Here is a 22,257-nt window from a genome sequence, read left to right as displayed (position 1 = left end):
GCTTCGTCTTCTCATCCTGTGAGGCTGTAATCCATCTGGGATGTGTGAGTGAGGGGGAGGAGGGCTGGGTGCCATGTGTGATAACAGAGAGTGGGGAGTGATGGAGAGAAGCAGCGGGGGTCCATGGTGCCCTGTATGACAAGTGCCAGCTGGGTGTGAAGGAGGCGAGGTATGTTCTGCCCCTCACTGTATCTCCACCTTCTTCATCACACAGCCCACGATGCTTTCTCCTACTCTTCCCACCAGTGACTTTCACCTGCTCCTCTTTCCATTCTCGGTTTTCTTACCGCGCTCCTTCAGACGTGCATCTCTCACATCTCTACAAGACGTAAGATCAATTCATTGCCTGGGTCGAATTAGAGCTGCCACTTTCCTTGTCGACCTCGATTCTTCCTAAATGTCATGTGGTCTCCAACCTGTGGCTCCGCAGCTGTTGTCAAACTACAACTCTCAACATGCCATGACTGCCGCAGACTGTGATCCAGCTGTGAAATATGAATAACATGTTGGTAAGTCTGGTGGGTGACACAGTGATACCTCTCAGCGCCTCAATATTATAATATCACCAGTGGAGGCTGCGGGTGACCGCACCGCATCTCTGCGGCGGAAAGGTTGTATTACAAGGCGTCTATAAAGGGCCACTCCGCGTGGAGGCCACTCTTTACAGCAGATCTCTACTCTGGCTAATAAAGGGGAATCCGCGGCGGTGGACTCCTCTCTATGGAGTTCATATCCCACATTGTCTATAGTCAGACAGCGTAAACTTAGTCCAGGCAGTCACAAAGTACGCCAAATTTATCACGGTGGTGCATGCCATATGATCATTTTGGCGCAGCTTGCCTGACCTGTTAGACACTTTACTCTTCCTTCTACCACTTTTGATTTGGCTCATTTTGCGTCAGAATTTTGTGCCAGTTTTGAGCGCACATTGGCGCATATTAAGTCACGCCCAGTTAATGCTAAGCCACACCCCTTTTTCAGAACACTTTTAAAATGTATCTAACATTGAAAACTTCAAAATTGCGCAGACCAAGACACAGTAGGAAATCTGCCCCCATATGGTCTTCTAGGGCAAATGGATATGGGTTGTCCTGATGGAGTATTCCGACCATAGGATGTACTATACATTTTTGTTAGGTGGGGGGGTCCCAACTCTGGGGTTCTCAGGACTGCAATCTAAAGTGTCAGACGGCAGCTGAGAAAGGGTGGAGAAAAATAAGTAAGTGGGTCAAGCATGCGCGCCGTCCTCTCCATTAATCTATGGGAGCAACACAAACAGACGAGGGTCATAGGGCCCCTTTTTTGCGATAGGTAAGAGGCCCAGAGTGGGATCCTCATCTATTATATATGTATGGCCTATCAGGCAGAATTAGGTTGTCCAAGATTAGAAAAATATGGCTGCTTGCTTTCCTATGTATATTGGTATAGACTTCGTCAATAGGCCATGTCTTGTATTCACTTGAATTGGCTGAGCTGCAATACCAGATATAGCCTGTAGACAAGAGTGGCGCTGTTTCCTAAAAACACAAAAACATACCTTTTTTTCTAATTTCATACATCCCTATCTATAACTTTGATGTGGTTTTCTATGGAAGTGGTTCTAATATCATATCCGTAAAAAAAGGCACCATTAATGGTTAATACCATGCAATCCTGCTACATATGAATGGGGCCATAGGGATTAAAAAAAATTATGGACCTTTAAAGTATGCTTGTTTTCTGTTCTGCCCCCTCCCATTGCGCTTAGACAAGACAAACATTCCTTACTCCTTATTTTCTCTCTCCTTACTTTATCTGAATTAGGACTTGACAAGTGGGAATTTATAAAAGTGCAATCTGCCGGCAGAACGTAAATGAGCAAGAGCCGCGTAAGGCAAATTCTCTACACAGGTATTTCTCTGGGGATTCAGACAGTTCCAAGGGGCAAGGAAGCTTCTCAGTTCTCAAACCAAGCTTTTATCTAAACTTAAATGGAGAACTGCTTTGAGTTATACATTTTCTTCTATATAGTGATATGGAGCATGCTGGTATAACCTGGGTATCTTCTGTATATAATTATATATGTACAGCTGGTATAGGTTATACATCTTCTTGTATATAGTGATATGGAGCATGATGGTATAACCTGGGTATCTTCTGTATATAATTATATATGTACAGCTGGTATAAGTTATACATCTTCTTGTATATAGTGATATGGAGCATGCTGGTATAACCTGGGTATCTTCTGTATATAATTATATATGTATAGCTGGTATAAGTTATACATCTTCTTGTATATAGTGATATGCAGCATGCTGGTATAACCTGGGTATCTTCTGTATATAATTATATATGTACAGCTGGTATAAGTTATACATCTTCTTGTATATAGTGATATGGAGCATGCTGGTATAACCTGGGTATATTCTGTATATAATTATATATGTACAGCTGGTATAAGTTATACATCTTGTATATAGTGATATGGAGCATGCTGGTATAACCTGGGTATCTTCTGTAAATAATTATATATGTACAGCTGGTATAAGTTATACATCTTCTTGTATATAGTGATATGCAGCATGCTGGTATAACCTGGGTATCTTCTGTATATAATTATATATGTACAGCTGGTATGTTATACATCTTCTTGTATATAGTGATATGGAGCATGCTGGTATAACCTGGGTATCTTCTGTATATAATTATATATGTACAGCTGGTATAAGTTATACATCTTCTTGTATATAGTGATATGGAGCATGCTGGTATAACCTGGGTATATTCTGTATATAATTATATATGTACAGCTGGTATAAGTTATACATCTTGTATATAGTGATATGGAGCATGCTGGTATAACCTGGGTATCTTCTGTAAATAATTATATATGTACAGCTGGTATAAGTTATACATCTTCTTGTATATAGTGATACGGAGCATGCTGGTATAACCTGGGTATCTTCTGTATATAATCATATATGTGCAGCTGGTATAAGTTATACATCTTCCTGTATATAGTGATATGGAGCATGCTGGTATAACCTGGGTATCTTCTGTGTATAATTATATATGTACAGCTGGTATAAGTTATACATCTTCTTGTATATAGAGATATGGAGCATGCTGGTATAACCTCAGTATCTTCTGTATATAATTATATATGTATAGCTAGTATAAGTTATACATCTTCTTGTATATAGTGATATGGAGCATGCTGGTATAACCTGGGTATCTTCTGTATATAATTATATATGTACAGCTGGTATAAGTTATACATCTTCTTGTATATAGTGATATGGAGCATGCTGGTATAACCTGGGTATCTTCTGTGTATAATTATATATGTACAGCTGGTAAAAGTTATACATCTTCTTGTATATAGTGATATGGAGCATGCTGGTATAACCTGGGCATCTTCTGTATATAATTATATATGTACAGCTGCTATAAGTTATATATCTTCTTGTATATAGTGATATGGAGCATGCTGGTATAACCTGGGTATCTTCTGTATATAATTATATATGTACAGCTGCTATAAGTTATACATCTTCTTGTATATAGTGATATGGAGCATTCTGGTATAACCTGGGTATCTTCTGTGTATAATTATATATGTACAGCTGGTATAAGTTATACATCTTCTTGTATATAGTGATATGGAGCATGCTGGTATAACCTGGGTATCTTCTGTATATAATTATATATGTACAGCTGGTATAAGTTATACATCTTCTTGTATATAGTGATATGGAGCATGCTGGAATAACCTGGGCATCTTCTGTATATAATTATATATGTACAGCTGGTATAAGTTATACATCTTCTTGTATATAGTGATACGGAGCATGCTGGTATAACCTGGGTATCTTCTGTGTATAATTATATATGTGCAGCTGGTATAAGTTATATATCTTCCTGTATATAGTGATATGGAGCATGCTGGTATAACCTGGGCATCTCCTGTATATAATTATATATGTACAGCTGGTGTAAGTTATACGTCTTCTTGTATATAGTGATATGGAGCATGCTGGTATAACCTGGGTATCTTCTGTGTATAATTATATATGTACAGCTGGTATACGTTATACATCTTCTTGTATATAGTTATATGGAGCATGCTGGTATAACCTGGGTATCTTCTGTATATAATTATATATGTACAGCTGGTATAAGTTATACATCTTCTTGTATATAGTGATATGGAGCATGCTGGTATAACCTCAGTATCTTCTGTATATAATTATATATGTACATCTGGTATAAGTTATACATCTTCTTGTATATAGTGATATGGAGCATGCTGGTATAACCTGGGTATCTTCTGTATATAATTATATATGTACAGCTGGTATAAGTTATACATCTTCCTGTATATAGTGATATGGAGCATGCTGGTATAACCTGGGCATCTTCTGTATATAATTATATATATACAGCTGGTATAAGTTATACATCTTCTTGTATGTAGTGATATGGAGCATGCTGCTATAACCTTGGTATCTTCTGTATATAATTATATATGTACAGCTGGTATAAGTTATACATCTCCTTGTATATAGTGATATGGAGCATGCTGGTATAACCTGGGTATCTTCTGTATATAATTATATATGTACAGCTGGTATAAGTTATACATCTTCTTGTATATAGTGATATGGAGCATGCTGGTATAACCTGGGTATCTTCTGTGTATAATTATATATGTACAGCTGGTATAAGTTATACATCTTCTTGCATATAGTGATATAGAGCATGCTGGTATAACCTGGGTATCTTCTGTATATAATTATATATGTACAGCAGGTATAAGTTATACATCTTCTTGTATATAGTGATATGGAGCATGCTGGTATAACCTGGGTATCTTCTGTATAGAATTATATATGTACAGCAGGTATAAGTTATACATCTTCTTGTATATAGTGATATGGAGCATGCTGGTATAACCTGGGTATCTTCTATATATAATTATATATGTACAGCTGGTATAAGTTATACATCTTCTTGTATATAGTGATATGGAGCATGCTGGTATAACCTGGGTATCTTCTGTGTATAATTATATATGTACAGCTGCTAGAAGTTATACATCTTCTTGTATATAGTGATATGGAGCATGCTGGTATAACCTGGGTATCTTCTGTGTATAATTATATATGTGCAGCTGGTATAAGTTATACATCTTCTTGTATATAGTGATATGGAGCATGCTGGTATAACCTGGGTATCTTCTGTGTATAATTATATATGTGCAGCTGGTATAAGTTATACATCTTCTTGTATATAGTGATATGGAGCATGCTGGTATAACCTGGGTATCTCCTGTATAGAATTATATATGTACAGCTAGTATAAGTTATACATCTTCTTGTATATAGTGATATGGAGCATTCTGGTATAACCTGGGTATCTTCTGTGTATAATTATATATGTACAGCTGGTATAAGTTATACATCTTCTTGTATATAGTGATATGGAGCATGCTGGTATAACCTGGGTATCTTCTGTATATAATTATATATGTACAGCTGGTATAAGTTATACATCTTCTTGTATATAGTGATATGGAGCATGCTGGTATAACCTGGGTATCTTCTGTATATAATTATATATGTACAGCTGGTATAAGTTATATATCTTCTTGTATATAGTGATATGGAGCATGCTGGTATAACCTGGGTATCTTCTGTGTATAATTATATATGTACAGCTGGTATAAGTTATACATCTTCTTGTATATAGTGATATGGAGCATGCTGGTATAACCTGGGTATCTTCTGTATATAATTATATATGTACAGCTGGTATAAGTTATACATCTTCTTGTATATAGTGATATGGAGCATGCTGGTATAACCTGGGTATCTTCTGTATATAATTATATATGTACAGCTGGTATAAGTTATACATCTTCTTGTATATAGTGATATGGAGCATGCTGGTGTAACCTGGGTATCCTCTGTATATAATTATATATGTACAGCTGGTATAAGTTATACATCTTCTTGTATATAGTGATATGGAGCATGCTGGTATAACCTGGGTATCTTCTGTGTATAATTATATATGTGCAGCTGGTATAAGTTATACATCTTCTTGTATATAGTGATATGGAGCATGCTGGTATAACCTGGGTATCTTCTGTATATAATTATATATGTACAGCTGGTATAAGTTATACATCTTCTTGTATATAGTGATATGGAGCATGCTGGTATAACCTGGGTATCTTCTGTATATAATTATATATGTACAGCTGGTATAAGTTATACATCTTCTTGTATATAGTGATATGGAGCATGCTGGTATAACCTGGGTATCTTCTGTATATAATTATATATGTACAGCTGGTATAAGTTATACATCTTCTTGTATATAGTGATATGGAGCATGCTGGTATAACCTGGGTATCTTCTGTGTATAATTATATATGTGCAGCTGGTATAAGTTATACATCTTCTTGTATATAGTGATATGGAGCATGCTGGTATAACCTGGGTATCTTCTGTATATAATTATATATGTACAGCTGGTATAAGTTATACATCTTCTTGTATATAGTGATATGGAGCATGCTGGTATAACCTGGGTATCTTCTGTATATAATTATATATGTACAGCTGGTATAAGTTATACATCTTCTTGTATATAGTGATATGGAGCATGCTGGTATAACCTGGGTATCTTCTGTATATAATTATATATGTACAGCTGGTATAAGTTATACATCTTCTTGTATATAGTGATATGGACCATGTTGGTATTATCAAACATTCAGCCAACAGGTTTCAGCCCTAAGGCATCTCAAGAACATGTATGTCCTGCTTGATCATGTTGCGTCAGTGGTGGAAGGGGCGATGTCTAGTCCGGGCACCCCTGCCGTTATATAATCCCAATAATACATCAATGACACACCCCGTAGCGGGCTTAACCTTTTAAATTTGCACATTTCGGTAATTTTTTTCCAGGAGAAGAGAGATTTCACCGCACCTCAGAAACATGTCAAACCTCCCATGAAAGGCATTTCCTTGTTTGCACTTTAGATTGTGTTAATTGGAAGTTAGAAATGTGAGAAATACTTTGATTTGGATTCGGAGACTCTTAATGAAAGACAATTACAATTACTTACAGCACCAGCGAGATCGCAGCGGTGCCAGGTCCTCACCCTGTGGTTTCGTAAGGAAGATACTGAGAAGAATGCATCTTATTAGCACATAGGCTGAATCCTATAGAAGCAACCCCATGATATAGCGATGGGGTCTGTAGGGAGGTGGTCCAATCTTAGGATGACCTTACTTCCCATGGTCGCTGCATTTTTACCAAAGGAGGGCAACTAACCTGTCAGTAGGGGGCGACAGTGAGCACAAGTCGCCCCATTATGACGGAAGGGACTTACAGAATAAAAAAATGATTCCCTCATTATGTAAATGGGAATTTGACTTGTGACTGGAATTGCCCTTTAAGGCTTGGAAATCAGGGACTTATTATCGAGGAAGTGTATTATTATTCCAAATCTTAGGACACGGTTTGAAATGAGTTAAAAGTCGCGTAGTCTTGCTGCCTTCTTCGCACCTTGTCCTGCGTGGGATGTTTGTGTTCTTTCGGTGACGCGCATCTCGAAGCATTCCTAGTCTATCACCACAGCCGTGTCTCTCCGGTCGTTTTCTTCTCTCCCTTTATTTTAGGGTCATTTTCGGATAGGAGCGGTATCTACAGTAAGCAGTCTTCTTCATTTTATAGCAACTTCAGCATTGAACGCCTCGAAAAGAAACAAAGAATACCCGATTTTGGGCAGTCCCGAATCAGCTGATACATCTATACGACAAAATAAGTCCATTTGTGATGATCGACCTACGATTTGGTGACCGTAATCCACCACAGACCTGCCACCGACATGTCTAGCGCCAGACTATGAGGTCATTTACTACTAATCCAGCATGGGACTAACTAACTCCAAACCATCAACCATAATGGAATTGAACAGTCCATCAAAATGCCATCAAGTCCTGATTTGATGATGTCTCTTCGCTCCCAGGACAGTCCTAAACCTTGTCCCGAACATTCTCACGGAGTTTAATGGGTTTTCCGAGCGAATAAGAAACCAAACTAGCTGCAGGAAATGTGATAAAATAACAAACCAAACATAACTTGCCTACGAAACCTCATGCCGCTCCAGCACCGATGCAGCGGTGGTCCCTACTGGTCCTTGTTTACTTGTTCTGCAGTGATATCGCGCCGTTCAATGAATGACTGGCCCCAGCGCTGGAAGAATTGGCAGGTCATCGCTACAGAAAAAGTAAGCCAGGCCAGCCGAAAAAATGAGACACATTTATTAAGAGGCGTCCACCACTTAAAGGGTAAGGGTAACTAAACGTTCAACAAACTTCTGACATGTCATTGTGGGGTCCGAGCACTGAGCCCCATACTAATCGCTAAAACGAAGCGGCAGAAGCGCTCGTGTGACTGCTCAGCCACTTCGTTTCTGTTTGGCTTTTTGCGGAAAGCCGATGTAGCGGTGTACGGGCTCATAGACTTTCTATTGAGTCCGTACACCGCTACACCGATTTCCGGAAAAAGCCGAACAGAAACAAAGAGGCTCCGTGCTCTCACCAGCGCTTCTGCCGCTTCGTTCTAGCGATTGGTGGAGGTCTCAGTGCTCGGACCCCGCACCAATCCAATCTTCTGACACTATGACATGTCAGAAGTTTGTCAAACGTTTAGCTACACTTTAACCTGCAGGAAAAAAGCCACGGCCATGAGCATGGATAATAGAAGATCTGCACCCAATTGGAAGTGGACAACTTTCCACTCTACTGGATGACTCGGCACGCTCAAGACCAAAGTCTGAACTTCAAGTTCCAGGGCCCTGATGCAAAATCTGCGCCCGCACCCCCTATCATTATGTACCTTATATAATACTATTGCCTTCTTACTTGGCCGAGAGGCTGTTGAGCCCCCTATGGTACCGGGGAAGACTATGTGGCGCCCCAAGTGTCCCCCCACGGACTGTGATTCCTCAAGTATAAAGTCTGTTATAAAATTCTGCAGCGTATCCAGAAACCATAGGGAAATTCGCTGAAATGTCCACACCAAACCGTGATTATTTTGGTGCAGATTTACCGCTGCAGAAAATAGCCGACAGGAAAAAAAGAGGACTATACTCACCTCTCCTGACGCTTCCATAGCAACGTGTCCCTACTCCCCGGCTGGTCTGTGTACAGGCGGTCTCCAGTGATGACATTTTGTCAGATGTGACAGTTGCAGCCTCTGATTGGCTGCAGCGGAGGCCGCCTGAACGCAGACTAGCCGGGGGAGCAGGGAGGCGTTGCTATGGAAGCGCCAGGAGAGGTGAGTATAGTCCTCTTTTTTTTTTTTTTTTACTTAAAATGATTTTGTTTTTCTTCTCGCGTTCTTTTACGCAATTAATCTGCTGCAAAATTTGCAACAATGGCCATTTCTCGCCGATTTTGATATCCCTGTTGTCCTCGATAGGAAAATTCACAACAAATCTGCAGCGATTCCACAACATAAATTGACATACAATTTACGCACGTATTCTGAGCGCATTTTTTTCCTCAGTTTGTGGATGTCTTGTTAAAATCTCATCTACTTTGCTGCTACTGTGATACACTGCACATTTTTCCGCGTGGCATCGATTGTTATATGGTTAATTAAATTTTTTTATGGTTACATATGTTGAAGGGAGAATGGTCGCTTGGCCAAAAGATCACGGTGCATCGCAGGTAATGAAAGTCAATGTGGTCGTTTTGTGACCCGCAAGTTGCAGCGACCGCGACTCCAGTCACGCGAAATCCAAACCTTATGGACTTCATGCGACTGTTGTGTCCCAAAGCAACCGCATTCACTAACATTACAGCGACGCAGGCAGCGCAAACAGCGATCTTTGAACGCACGACCTGTGTTGCGGTCAGTCACCGTGTAGCCATTTCTGAATGGTAGCTGTTTATGACATATGGATAGTTTTAAACACACAATTAGCCAAGTGTATGAAGTGTGCCATGGCAGCCATAGTTATATCCTCCCTGTGCCTCATCATCAGGAGACAATGGCGTCATTGTATTTTTTAATTATAGACTTTGACTAAGAAAATAGGAGAAAAGGTTTCAGAGAAACCAAAGCTCTACAGTCGGCTCTTCACTCAGTAAATAAGACATAAAAGATGGAAGAGCAGAGCCAAGAGGCGGCCATAGAGCCGTCACCTCAGCTCTCCTCATCACTCGTTCTGTCAGCGCTTCGCTTTTCCCGCGCTTTTCCCTCCCAATGATGCATAGGAAGGGGCGTTCCCCGATGGTCACATGACTCTCGCTCTCCGTTTCTGTTGCTAGGGAACAGGTAGAAGCGTCACTGCCTGCTTCCCCGGGCCTTGTGTGTTGTGTCGGGCGGATGGAGCAGTACAGTTTGCTCGGTCGGATCGGAGAAGGGGCTCACGGCATCGTATTCAAAGCCAAACACATCGAGGTGACTGGAATAGGAGGCGGTCATGTGATATGGGGAGGGTCATTGTCTCATAATATGGAGTAACGGGAGGGGTGTCACTGAATTAAAGGGGTGCTATTGCTACCACGTCTCTTTTTTTAACTTTTATAAGATTATAAAAGGCCCATTAATGTACATAAAAAATGTGAAAACCCTTATTCGATATCTATCTTCTAGGCTGAGCTATGACCACTTGAAGTTACAGGCCCAAAGCCTGAGGCTGCACTACTGAGAGATGCTGATGACAGATGCAGTGTTGTCATGGAGACCTGGTGTGGATCCAAATCATCACATACATTAATCTCTACATCCTCCCTGGATTGAATAGTGACGGTTATGTGTATATATTGAAGTAGTTGGTGATTTAGATCCACGCGAGCGGGGAGAGCGGACGTACCCCGCAGAAATGACGCTAAAAAAGTGACCTACGTGTCGTGCGGCAAATTTTTTATGTGTTATAGACAATTTTTGCCGTTTCCTCAACATTTTTGTGAAGTTTCTAGAAAAAGGATTTGGAAAATGCACCAAATGTATTATTGGCATGCTCCATTTTTTGGGCACTGAGTATCGGTGTAAAGTATGATCGCCATGAGCATTTGTCCAGCGGGTTGCGCCAAATCTATCATAGGGATAGTGTACGACACCAAATAGGGAAGTACAACGATTATAACGCTACTGTTTGGATATAGAAAGAGGATCATGGGTAAGAAATATACCCTGGGTCCCACATTTAACTATGACTGACCCTAATCTCGCGAGTGACCCTAATCTCAGCGTGCCCGTGCGATCAGGAGCGGGGCAATGGTTGTATTACACAGCCCCGCTCTAACGGTGGCGATCAGAGAAACCTCTGATCTCCACTATTAACCCCTTTTAAATGCTGCGATCAACGCTGATCGCGGCCTTCAAAAGGAAAGCGTGAGGGAGGACGCCCCTTTGATCGCGTCACAGGGATCGAGGAACATAACCTTATATGGGCAGACAGTCCCGGGTCCATTGAAGGACCCCAGGGCTGTCTGACCAGATTTCCTGTTGCTAGGGCATATTTAGGTATGTCCTAACCACCGCCTGTTTGCTATCAGTATATAGATAGATACTAAAATTAATTGAAAAAAAAAAAGTGATGTTAAATAAAATCAAAACATGAACACAAATACACACAATTTTTTTTTTTTTTTACAATAAATAAACTTTATTAAATAGAAGTCCCAAAACATAAAATAATATAGACATGTTTGGTATCGTCACGACCGTAACCGCCTGCACAACCAACTTATATCATTTATTGTTATTTCTAAGGAAAGTTGTTCTAGCCATTTCTAGTAATATTTGATTCATGTCATTGGTACATTGTACGTGTTTATAGTAAGGCACGTTATACTGACAATATTAGTCGTCCATTTTTAATCTGTAGTTGAGTTCTATTGTATTGTGTAGTAACCAATCTTTACCAATATGTGGCGCTAGAGCACCTCGTGTAAAGACCGTTTCTTGAATTCGATGCAACAAATCCAGTAAAACATGACACTCCGGCATTGTAAAATAGAATATAGGGCAGCAAACGGAAGGTTAAAGGGGTTTTCTCATAATTAATATTTATCATCTACCCACAGAATAGGTGATGAGTTAGACTTCTGGGACCCCCACCGATTCTGAAAGCGGGCTCACAGGGACAGCCGGGTAAGACCGTTCTCGGGATCAATAGAGGTCCTAGTGGTTGGACCCCCACCGATCAGATATTTATCACCTTTCCTGTGGATAGATAATAAATATTGATTATGGGAAGACACCTTTAATTTTTTTATGTTCAGCATCTATGACCACAAATGTCTCTGATAATCTATATATCTGATGCTTTCAGACCGGGGAAGCTGTTGCGCTTAAAAAAGTGGCTCTGCGGAAACTAGAAGAAGGCATCCCCAACCAGGCTCTGAGGGAGATCAAGGCCCTGCGTGAGATTGAAGACAATCCATATGTGAGTCCTGAGGAATTACATCCAGTTTTCTTGTAATATGTAGAGTCATCAGCGGTGTTGGTATTTACCTCCTCTTCCTCCTCCAATGCTCTTCAGAAATCAGTTCATATTCTGTTATTGCTTTCTTCTTTCATCCCTTCTTTCGTCTACTGCCCTCTTGTGTTGGCTCTCCTTCCTCTTCTGCCCTCTAGTGTTGGCTCTCCTTCCTCTTCTGCCCTCTAGTGTTGGCTCTCCTTCCTCTTCTGCCCTCTAGTGTTGGCTCTCCTTCCTCTTCTGCCCTCTAGTGTTGGCTCTCCTTCCTCTTCTGTCCTCTAGTGTTGGCTCTCCTTCCTCTTCTGTCCTCTAGTGTTGGCTCTCCTTCCTCTTCTGCCCTCTAGTGTTGGCTCTCCTTCTTCTTCTGCCCTCTAGTGTTGGCTCTCCTTCCTCTTCTGCCCTCTAGTGTTGGCTCTCCTTCCTCTTCTGCCCTCTAGTGTTGGCTCTCCTTCCTCTTCTGCCCTCTAGTGTTGGCTCTCCTTCCTCTTCTGTCCTCTAGTGTTGGCTCTCCTTCCTCTTCTGCCCTCTAGTGTTGGCTCTCCTTCCTCTTCTGCCCTCTAGTGTTGGCTCTCCTTCCTCTTCTGCCCTCTAGTGTTGGCTCTCCTTCCTCTTCTTCCCTCTAGTGTTGGCTCTCCTTCCTCTTCTGTCCTCTAGTGTTGGCTCTCCTTCCTCTTCTGCCCTCTAGTGTTGGCTCTCCTTCCTCTTCTGCCCTCTAGTGTTGGCTCTCCTTCCTCTTCTGCCCTCTAATGTTGGCTCTCCTTCCCATTCTGCCCTCTAGTGTTGGCTCTCCTTCCTCTTCTGCCCTCTAGTGTTGGCTCTCCTTCCTCTTCTTCTGTCCTCTAGTGTTGGCTCTCCTTCCTCTTCTGTCCTCTAGTGTTGGCTCTCCTTCCTCTTCTGCCCTCTAGTGTTGGCTCTCCTTCCTCTTCTGCCCTCTAGTGTTGGCTCTCCTTCCTCTTCTGTCCTCTAGTGTTGGCTCTCCTTCCTCTTCTGCCCCCTAGTGTTGGCTCTCCTTCTTCTTCTGCCCTCTAGTGTTGGCTCTCCTTCCTCTTCTGCCCTCTAGTGTTGGCTCTCCTTCCTCTTCTGCCCTCTAATGTTGGCTCTCCTTCCTCTTCATCCCTCTAGTATTGGCTCTCCTTCCTCTTCTGCCCTCTAGTAATGGTTCTCCTTCCTTTTCTGCCCTCTAGTGTTGGCGCTTCTTCCATTTATGCCCTCTAGTCATTAAGTTACTACTTTAAATTCCATTCTCAGTGTCAGAGTTAGGCCCCATGCACACGAACGTGTTTTTGCGGCCGCAATTCCCCCGAAAATCCACGGGAGAATTGCGGCCCCATTCTTTTCTATGGGGCCATGCACACAACCGTAGTTTTTATGGTCTGTGCATGGCCCAGGAACCCGCACCGCAGAAAGAACGGACATGTCCTATTACGGACATCTTCTGCGGTCCGGGCTCATTGAAAACAATGACGGCGGCCATGTGCATGTCCTGCGATTTGCGGCTAGCCCGCGGCTGACAGTCGTGTGCATGAGGCCTTACTCCTTTTATTTCTTCTGCTCCTTTGTGTTGGCTTTGTCTTTCCGCATCTGCCCCTAGTGTTCTAGTCATTAATTTTGTATGCCATCCCCATGGTGTTGGTGTTAACTCTTTTATCTCCTGCCCTTTGTGTTATTCTTTATTTATTTACCTGCCATGCATTCCTGCCAGTTTAGGCAATTTTCCTCTTTCCTCACCCATTACCCAGGTTTCATCTCCTGCCATTCTGATATTGGAGACACTTTGAGTAGTAGCGGACATACTACATGTGGTAGGTCCTTCATAGCCTTCAACCATGCTGTACAGTCACCACATAGCTCTACCCGTATATTTGGAGACCTTCTCTGGCAGTTGGTGGGGGTCAGTATTTGGGGGTCCATTACTTTCCTTTTCTACATTTGTAGGTTGTTAAACTCAGGGAGGTGTTCCCACATGGCACGGGCTTTGTGCTGGTCTTTGAGTACATGCTATCGGATCTCTCTGAAGTCATCAGAAACTCAGACCAACCCCTCACCGAAGCCCAGGTCAAGGGTTACATGATGATGTTGTTGAAAGGAGTCAAGTTCTGCCATGAAAATTCCATCATGCACAGGGTTAGTAAGTGCGATCATTGTTCTGAGAGCTCCCTTTACATGCTACTACCTGGATACCACTCACCTAACATCCTCTGCTCCATTTCAACAGGACCTCAAACCAGCCAATCTTCTCATCAGCTCCACCGGGCTTCTCAAGATAGCAGACTTTGGCCTAGCACGAGTCTTCTCTAATGACACCGGACGTCTGTACAGCCATCAAGTAGCCACCAGGTCGGTCAATCTGTGGCATTAAACCCCGTGGCTCTCCAGCTTTTGTGATACTACTGCAGGATGTCAGGGCATGCTGGGAGTTGTAGTTTCATAACAGCTGGAATGCCACGGATTGTTGACCCGGTCTCAGTCAGAAGCCCCTTTATAACATTCAGTCAATGTAAATTGCAGCATAACCTGACTCCTTATTCCATTATATGAATAAACCCTTTAGCCCCTATGTCATTATCAGGAGGGCTATGTGTGGAGTGGGCTCTGTATATATTACAGCTGGCACCTCATTCTAACTTGTGATCAGAGAAGTCCGATCCTGGCCGAGTAACCACTTATATGCCAAGGTCAGTAGCGACCGCAGCATCTAAGTGGTTAGAGAAAGATGGCCCCCTCTGTCATTCTATCGGTCCCCTGCGATCATGGGTTGTCATGGCACCTGGGGGCCTAATGAAGGCCCCCAGATCTGCCATCTTGGTCCTCCTTTAAAACTTTTTAAAACATAAATATTGTAGTGTATGGTACCAGCGATCAACGATCACTTGTCCCCTAGGGGAACTAAAAGAAATTGCAAAAATAAGTTTAATACAATTTTTAAGAATCTATAGAACTAAAATATTAAAAGTAAGAAAAAAAAAACAGTTCCCATTCTTTTTGTAAAACAATTAAAAAAAACAACAACATATTTTAGTAGCTGACATAGTTAGGGATGCGGTGATACCAATTATAACGTTATTTATCCTGTACGGTGAAAGACGCAAAAAATGTACGAAAAAAAACAAACAGAATTGCAGTTGTTTTTTTTTTTGGGTCACCTCGCCTCCCAGAGAAAATGGAATAAAAAGTGATCAAAAAGTCGTATGTACCCAACTATTGACCCAATAAAAACGACAGCTTGCCCCGCAAAAAACAAGACCTCACACCGCCCCATCAATAGAAAAATGAAACAGCTTTGGCTCTCAGATTATGGCGACACAAAACAAATTTTAACAAATTGTTTTTATTTTTCAAAACATGAAATAGGTCATCTGTATATCATCAGTGTGGGTCCGACACCCGGACCCCGCACCGATCAGCCGCTCCTGTGGCCTGCGGGCACCGGATGTTATGGCCCGTTATGCGATGTACGGAGCCGGAAGCGGTTGGCTCCATACATTGCATAGTGGCCGTGCTGCAGAACTGCAGGTCCGCTCCTATTCACTTGAATACTGCAGCTCGGCCGCTATTCCGGAGCCAACTGCTTCGGGCATGTACAGTACGTCCGGTGCCCTGAGGCAGCCGGAGCGGCTTAACAGTGCGGGGTCTGGGTGACGGACCCCCATAGATCATGTACTAATGACCTGTCCGGTGGATAGGTCATCAGTTGTCCCGTAGTGGAAAACCCCTTTAATGGTGCCGTTAAAAAATACAACTCATTCCGCAAAAAACAAGCCTATATTTTTCTGGTTCACATATGAATGAGTGTTTTTTTTCTTTTTTCTCTCCGTGGTGCGATTCGCAGATGGTACCGAGCACCAGAGCTGCTGTATGGAGCCCGAAAATATGATGAGGGAGTCGATCTGTGGTGAGTTCCTCGTGCCTCATGCGGATAACAGGGCTAGAAGCAGTATAGGTCTGTTAACCCTGTTATTCCCTCTAGGGCTGTGGGCTGCATTTTTGGGGAACTTTTAAATGGTTCTCCCCTCTTTCCTGGAGAAAATGACATTGAGCAGCTGTGCTGTGTCCTCCGAACTCTGGGGACACCTAATGTGAAGACATGGCCGGTGAGTGATTTACCATAGACGCAACATAGTCATGTTTATGAGACTTAAAGGGACTGTCTAGTTTTGAGTCCCTCATTCAGGATCCCCATCAATTTGCTGGAGCAGAGTCAATTTATTTCAATAGGCACCATGTAATGCCTCATTTCTCCTGCGGTGGTGCTGCAGGGTAATTAAACACTTGCTGTGAAATTCCCCCACAGATTACAGCTACTTCCTGGGGGTCCCAATATCAGGACAGTCTACGATCCACTTATTTTCAGAGGACTTGTTTAACGAAATATGGGATTGTTGAAAGTGGAGAATCCCTTTAAACGTTCCGTTACGTTAATGTAAATCTGATCATAACTGGTTTAGGTCTTTTCCTGATCAAATGTTACAATCCAATCAAATCAATTCTCTTTTCACATTTTAGGAAATCGCAGAACTTCCAGATTATAATAAGATTTCTTTCAAAGAACACCGTCCTCTCGCTCCTGAGCGCATCGTCCCGGACACCTCTCCGGAGGCGCTGCAGCTCCTTATGCGCTTCTTGGTGTATCCATCCAGCCAGAGGATTCGAGCAGCGGAGGTGAGTTCATATAATATAGTCCTTCTAGTCCTTCCAATCACCTTGCACTGTATTCCAGCCTCCCAGTGGTGTTCGAGGACAAATTAACCCAATGGCCATGTTACCCATGGTCAGGTAGACGTCCCAGACCGCCTGCTGTGCCAATGGTGGGTGTAATTCCTTCTTTTTATAAGAGGACAGACACCAGGGGCGAAACTAAGAAAGACTGGGCCCCATAGCAAACTTGTGACTGGGCCCCGCACTTCCCTGGGTGCCACACACCGCTCCCCCTTGCAGATAGCGCCCCCCTGTAGATAGTGCCATACAGTGCCCCCCACCTCCCCCTTGTAGATAGTGCCATAGAGTGCCCCCCAAACAAATAAAACAAAAAATATATACTCACCTAGGCCCTGTTCCTGCGACACACGGTGCTTCTCCAAGGCATCCTAAATGCAGACGGGATCCTTGCATAGGCCGACGTTATCCAATGACTACATCACGCCGGCCCGCGCAGGAATCTAGTCCCTGCGCCCCGAACGTGGCCTGTAGCCTAATAAATGGCAGAGCAGGGAGATACCTCCCTGCTCTGCCATAGTGTTCAATAGTATCTGCATCCTAAGGGCACGGGCCCCCTCATGCCGTGGGCCCTGTAGCAGCTGCGGTGGCTGCTACAGCGGTAGTTACGCCACTGACAGACACTATATATGTGTGGAACCCCAAGATATGTTTATACACCACCCAGGGGATACCATACGTTGGATGTTGCCCGATGCGATACCTTCTGCCGCCCCCCCTTCCCCATATAGTGTGTTGCCATACATTGTACAAATAACCATATCAAACACTGTCTGCTTAGAAGTACTATACAGTGCCATACGTTGGCCAAATAAAACTTCTATACAGTTGCCTAAGCATCAATTCTATACAGTGCAAAAATAATATACTGTACAGTGCCCGAGTATCAGTGCCACACAATGCAAATACCACCAGTCCTCAAATAACACCACATTAAGGGCTTATTTAGACGGACGTGATATACGTCCGTGCAACGTGCGTGATTTTCACGCGCCTGGCACGGATCTATGTTAGTCTATGGGGCCGTGCAGACAGTCCGTGAGTTAAACGCAGCGTGTGTCCGCTGCGTAAAACTCACCACATGTCCGTTATGTGTGCGTTGTTCGCGCATCACGCACCCATTGAAGTCAATGAGTGCGTGAAATTCACGCGCAGCACACGGAAGCACTTCCGTGGGACGAGCGTGAGTAAAAAGTATGAATGAAAACAGAAAAGCACCACGTGCTACAAACATACAAACGGAGTGCCATAACGATGGCGGCTGCGCGAAAATCACGCATCATACGATGCTGAAACACGGAGCTGTTAAGTACCTTTTGCACGCGCAAAAGGCACACGCTCGTGTAAATCCGGCCTTATAGTAACATTTTCGGTGGTCACAAATGCCCCTGAGGTGCCCCTTTCAGCAGCGGTGGCTTATGCGCCCTGTGTGACTGCACACCCGTAGGGCCGGCCACGCCCAGGGTACCCTCAGAGGACCCTCTCCCGTTCTCTTCATGATCAGTATCCTCCGTTTCTTTTCTTACAGGCTCTTCTCCATCCATATTTCTTCCGGGAGCCTCTTCCTGCTCATCATTCGGAGCTGCCTATTCCCCAAAGGGGTGGAAGGAGAAACCGACCGCTACAGAGAGAGTTTCATACAGAAGAACCTGTGTCTGACAACCTGCTGGACCCCGGACTCCTGAGTGACTATCTTCATGGTCTCTGACTGCCGTTTAGGTGCTGGGACTTTCTGTAACTGTCTTATTTGGAGGACTTTACCGATTCCGTAGGTAGGCGATCCTATAAAAGTAAAAGCTGTGCACCCCCCCCGCACAGCCAGGTGGACACTTTGACTTGGCTGGGGGCTACATGTGTTCTGATTGGTCGAGAGAATCTATCTCTATAGAGGTGGTGGTATTCTTAAAATATACTCTTCTTGAGTTCCTGGGCTTGTACATTTCTTCACTGCTCTCCCTTTCCATGCCGTTGAGGGTGAGTGAGTGGGATGGGGCAGGGATGGGCGCAGCGCAGTGGGTTATCTGGGTGCCAGAGATAAGGATTGCTAGTCAGTCACTCTGGGCTCAGGGGTGTGTGGGGAGCTTAATGTCTCAGCACTTTGTGTGACAGCCAAAAACTTGACAGGGACACGGGATGTACAACCGCACTTAACTCTTACCCTGCCGGAGAGCGATATGCTGACTTCATCGCTCTCCCATTAAGAAACCATTGTCCATGTAATAAACATTGCGGCTTCAGCCCAGTACTGCGCTTCTTAACCCTTTTGGCTTCCGATGTGGGAGATGTTAGCGGAGCTGCACCTGGTAGGTGATAACCAGACTATATTAAGGAATTGCTTAAATAGCAGTTCCCCAATATGGAGTTATTATTGGAATTTCCCCCTGGAGAACATATTTCTCCATTGTCTTAGGAAGTGTTTCCCATAATTATATTCTATAAGAGAATTCCATCATGTATTCTGGGAGTTGGGGGACAATCAATATGGCCGCCATTTCGGCTCCTTTAACTCCCATTACTCTGCTTTCCTGGACTCCCAAATGATAAATCCTCCCAGGTATGTGGCGTCGTGTCCCCGACTCCTCTCTCGCTGCACAATATATTTTTTGGGGACTTCCCAAAATAAAAGGTTTAACTTTGTAAAACTTCAGTCTAATGGTACCAACTAAATTTCTTGCGGGCCTCTTAAAGGGGTACACTACCACATTTGGCCTACTGAATGCATTATGGATTACCCATACAGAACAGGATTCACTGACCATTTACTAAGGCTAATTTGTCATATAATGATAATAGGCACGCATGGGGTTAAAAGGGGTTCTAAAAAGGGAAGCCTTCCCTTTGGAGGACATATAATGGCCGTGCTTCATTTCAGGTGGGCATCATCTCAGATCTCGGGTCGTTTCGGACCCCCCTGAGATCTCTATAGAAACCCTATGGTGGTCTAGGTTCCGCTCAGGTCCGAGTCTCAATGCAGATGTTAAAAACCAGCTTTACACTTGGTCTCTGTGGGTTCCGTGTAATGTTTACAGGAGGAGTTAACAGTGGCCGGCCGCCTCCCCTTTGCAATAACAGCGGCCTCTCCATGATCAGCAAATCATCAGGGGAACATTCAAGGGAACAGGGCACGTCCAAACCGAACAAAACCTTTAAGATGGCTACGCGACCGGATCCATCAAAAATGTAATCTGATTTTAACCCATTAGATCCTTTGTTTCTCTGTGGATAAGCGGCACCTGGATGTCTAGATGCCGCTTATCTCCATCCGTCGAAGTAACATGCTCATTCAGCCCAGCCGAAGGGACAATTTTGAGGGAGTCCGAGAAGGTCGCTGCTGACTGAACAATCATTTGGCGGACCGCTATCTCATGTGTACGATCGTCATTATAACATAGCAGTCCGGAATGTCCCAATAGTTCTCTATCTATTGTCGATGCATCGAACCACTAAAGGTAAAATATGGTGACAGATCCCGTAAGATACACACAGGAGTTAGTGGCGTTACATGGTAGTTCTCAGCCAATCAGACGCGCTGAGAACTTAACGTCTGCATAGACTCATTTCTAAAAGAGTCTACAAAGGTTAGAAGGCGCTGCCTTACCAGCCTTTTCAACGCGTCTGATTGGCCGAGAGGCTTCGGACGCAGCACGTGGATCCTTATGTTATCTCCAGTGCAGTATATACTTATAGTAAAGCTGCAGGAGATATTTTATACTTAAAGGGCCACTACGTCTAAAATCGGAAACGTATAAAGTGCAGGAGCGCGGTAAGAGGGGCTGTAGATACATTCACATCTATGTATAGAAATATGGCTGAAGCATGGGGGGGGCGGGAGGTATTTTTCGACACGTCACAGTCAGCCTGTTTGAAGTCTGAAATGGCTGATAACAGAGAGCAATTGATTACATTCAACTGTACGGCAGATAAGGGTTCGGTTTGCTGTCGCGGGGGGTGAAGATGATCAGTACGGAGATGTGCAGGAGGTCCGTCCTACCCCCCCCCCCCCCCCGGGGGGGTCTCCTGTCTGCACGTTGTTCTGTCTGGTAAGGAGAAGGTTAATAGCGCTGCAGCAGTGCAGGGCCGGGGCTGTCCTCTGCGGCTGGGCTGGCGGCTGGTCCCTTCTCCTCCCTGGTGGCTGCTCGGAGGTGATAAGATGCTATCTGATTGTTAAGAGACAAGTTTGGCACAGACTGACATCAGTTACACAGAGGAGGGGGTTGTGGTGATGAGAGGAGGGAGCAGAGGGGTGAACTGCGCCAACATCGAGAGAGCTGGACAATAGCGAAGAGCAGACCAGTGTGTCCCCCTCTATCACACCCCATCATTATACCCATTATTATGTACGCTTAACCTTTACACTGCCGCGTTCCTGCACAGGCTCTATAAAAACAGGGCACAACCGCAGCCCAGGGTGAGGGGCATTCTGAATGATTTTATATGGAAAATCCCGCTAAAGGCCTAAGAAATTCTGCTCGCGTTATTACTGGCCGGAGTGAGTGTCAGCTCCTCAGACAAAGTCTGGCCACAAACCTATAGATTTCACACGCTTGCTCCGTGTCGGTGTTAGATATTACAGATAAAACTGATCAACCCTAAAAAACCAAAACGAAACGGTGTCACTTCATTCCCAGATGATATAAGTTAACCCCTTCTGCACGCAAGAGAACATCAGAAATCTATCTATCTATCTCATATCCATCTATCTCATATCTATCTATCTATCTATCTATCTATCTCATATCTATCTATCTATCTATCTATCTATCTATCTATCTATCTATCTATCTCATATCTATCTATCTATCACATATCTATCTATCTATCTCATATCTATCTATCTATCTCATATCTATCTATCTATCTCCTATCTATCTATCTATCTATCTATCTATCTATCTATCTATCTATCTATCTATCTATCTATCTATCTATCTATCTATCTATCTATCTATCTATCTATCTATCTATCTATCTATCTATCTATCTATCTATCTATCTCATATCTATCTATCTATCTCATATCTATCTATCTATCTCATATCTATCTATCT

At 43.3% G+C, this 22,257-nt stretch overlaps 2 protein-coding genes across 5 annotated transcripts in view; both read left to right on the top strand.

Moving 5' to 3' along the window:
• The first annotated feature begins 206 nt into the window (after nucleotides 1–206).
• On the top strand, nucleotides 207–19,134 carry CDK20 (cyclin dependent kinase 20). 3 transcript variants are annotated; one of them, XM_075834911.1, is made up of 9 exons: nucleotides 10,388–10,470; nucleotides 10,666–10,760; nucleotides 12,350–12,463; nucleotides 14,432–14,620; nucleotides 14,712–14,833; nucleotides 16,326–16,388; nucleotides 16,464–16,587; nucleotides 17,000–17,155; nucleotides 18,738–19,134. In XM_075834911.1, exons 2-9 carry the CDS (start codon nucleotides 10,737–10,739, stop codon nucleotides 18,915–18,917), a joined length of 972 nt encoding a protein of 323 aa, XP_075691026.1. In that variant the 5' UTR covers nucleotides 10,388–10,470; nucleotides 10,666–10,736; the 3' UTR covers nucleotides 18,918–19,134. The 3 variants fall into 3 exon arrangements, with proteins under 3 accessions (XP_075691027.1, XP_075691028.1, XP_075691026.1); XM_075834912.1 differs by lacking the exons at nucleotides 10,388–10,470; nucleotides 10,666–10,760 and adding an exon at nucleotides 207–509; XM_075834913.1 differs by lacking the exon at nucleotides 10,666–10,760 and having other exon boundaries at nucleotides 10,322–10,470.
• GATA1 (GATA binding protein 1) overlaps nucleotides 18,895–22,257 on the top strand; it is a 25,799-nt gene continuing 22,436 nt past the window's right edge. Inside the window, exon 1 of one of the 2 annotated variants that reach the window (XM_075834910.1) lies at nucleotides 18,895–18,981. The gene's annotated coding sequence lies outside the window, so the exon portion shown is untranslated. Of the gene's footprint in view, nucleotides 18,982–19,229; nucleotides 19,513–22,257 lie in introns of those variants that run through there. The other variant, XM_075834909.1, reaches the window with a different exon arrangement.

Source organism: Rhinoderma darwinii, chromosome 8 (assembly GCF_050947455.1).
Source record: "Rhinoderma darwinii isolate aRhiDar2 chromosome 8, aRhiDar2.hap1, whole genome shotgun sequence".
Lineage (NCBI taxonomy): Eukaryota > Metazoa > Chordata > Amphibia > Anura > Rhinodermatidae > Rhinoderma > Rhinoderma darwinii.
This window is presented reverse-complemented; position numbering and strand designations above follow the sequence as displayed.

Excerpts from the sequence above, each read along its gene's own strand:
- CDK20 (XM_075834913.1), top strand. The coding sequence starts at position 10,396 with ATGGAGCAGTACAGTTTGCTCGGTCGGATCGGAGAAGGGGCTCACGGC. Across the intron at positions 10,471-12,349 it reads TCAAAGCCAAACACATCGAG|ACCGGGGAAGCTGTTGCGCT; the intron begins GTGACTGGAATA and ends TGATGCTTTCAG. Across the intron at positions 16,588-16,999 it reads CTAATGTGAAGACATGGCCG|GAAATCGCAGAACTTCCAGA; the intron begins GTGAGTGATTTA and ends TTCACATTTTAG.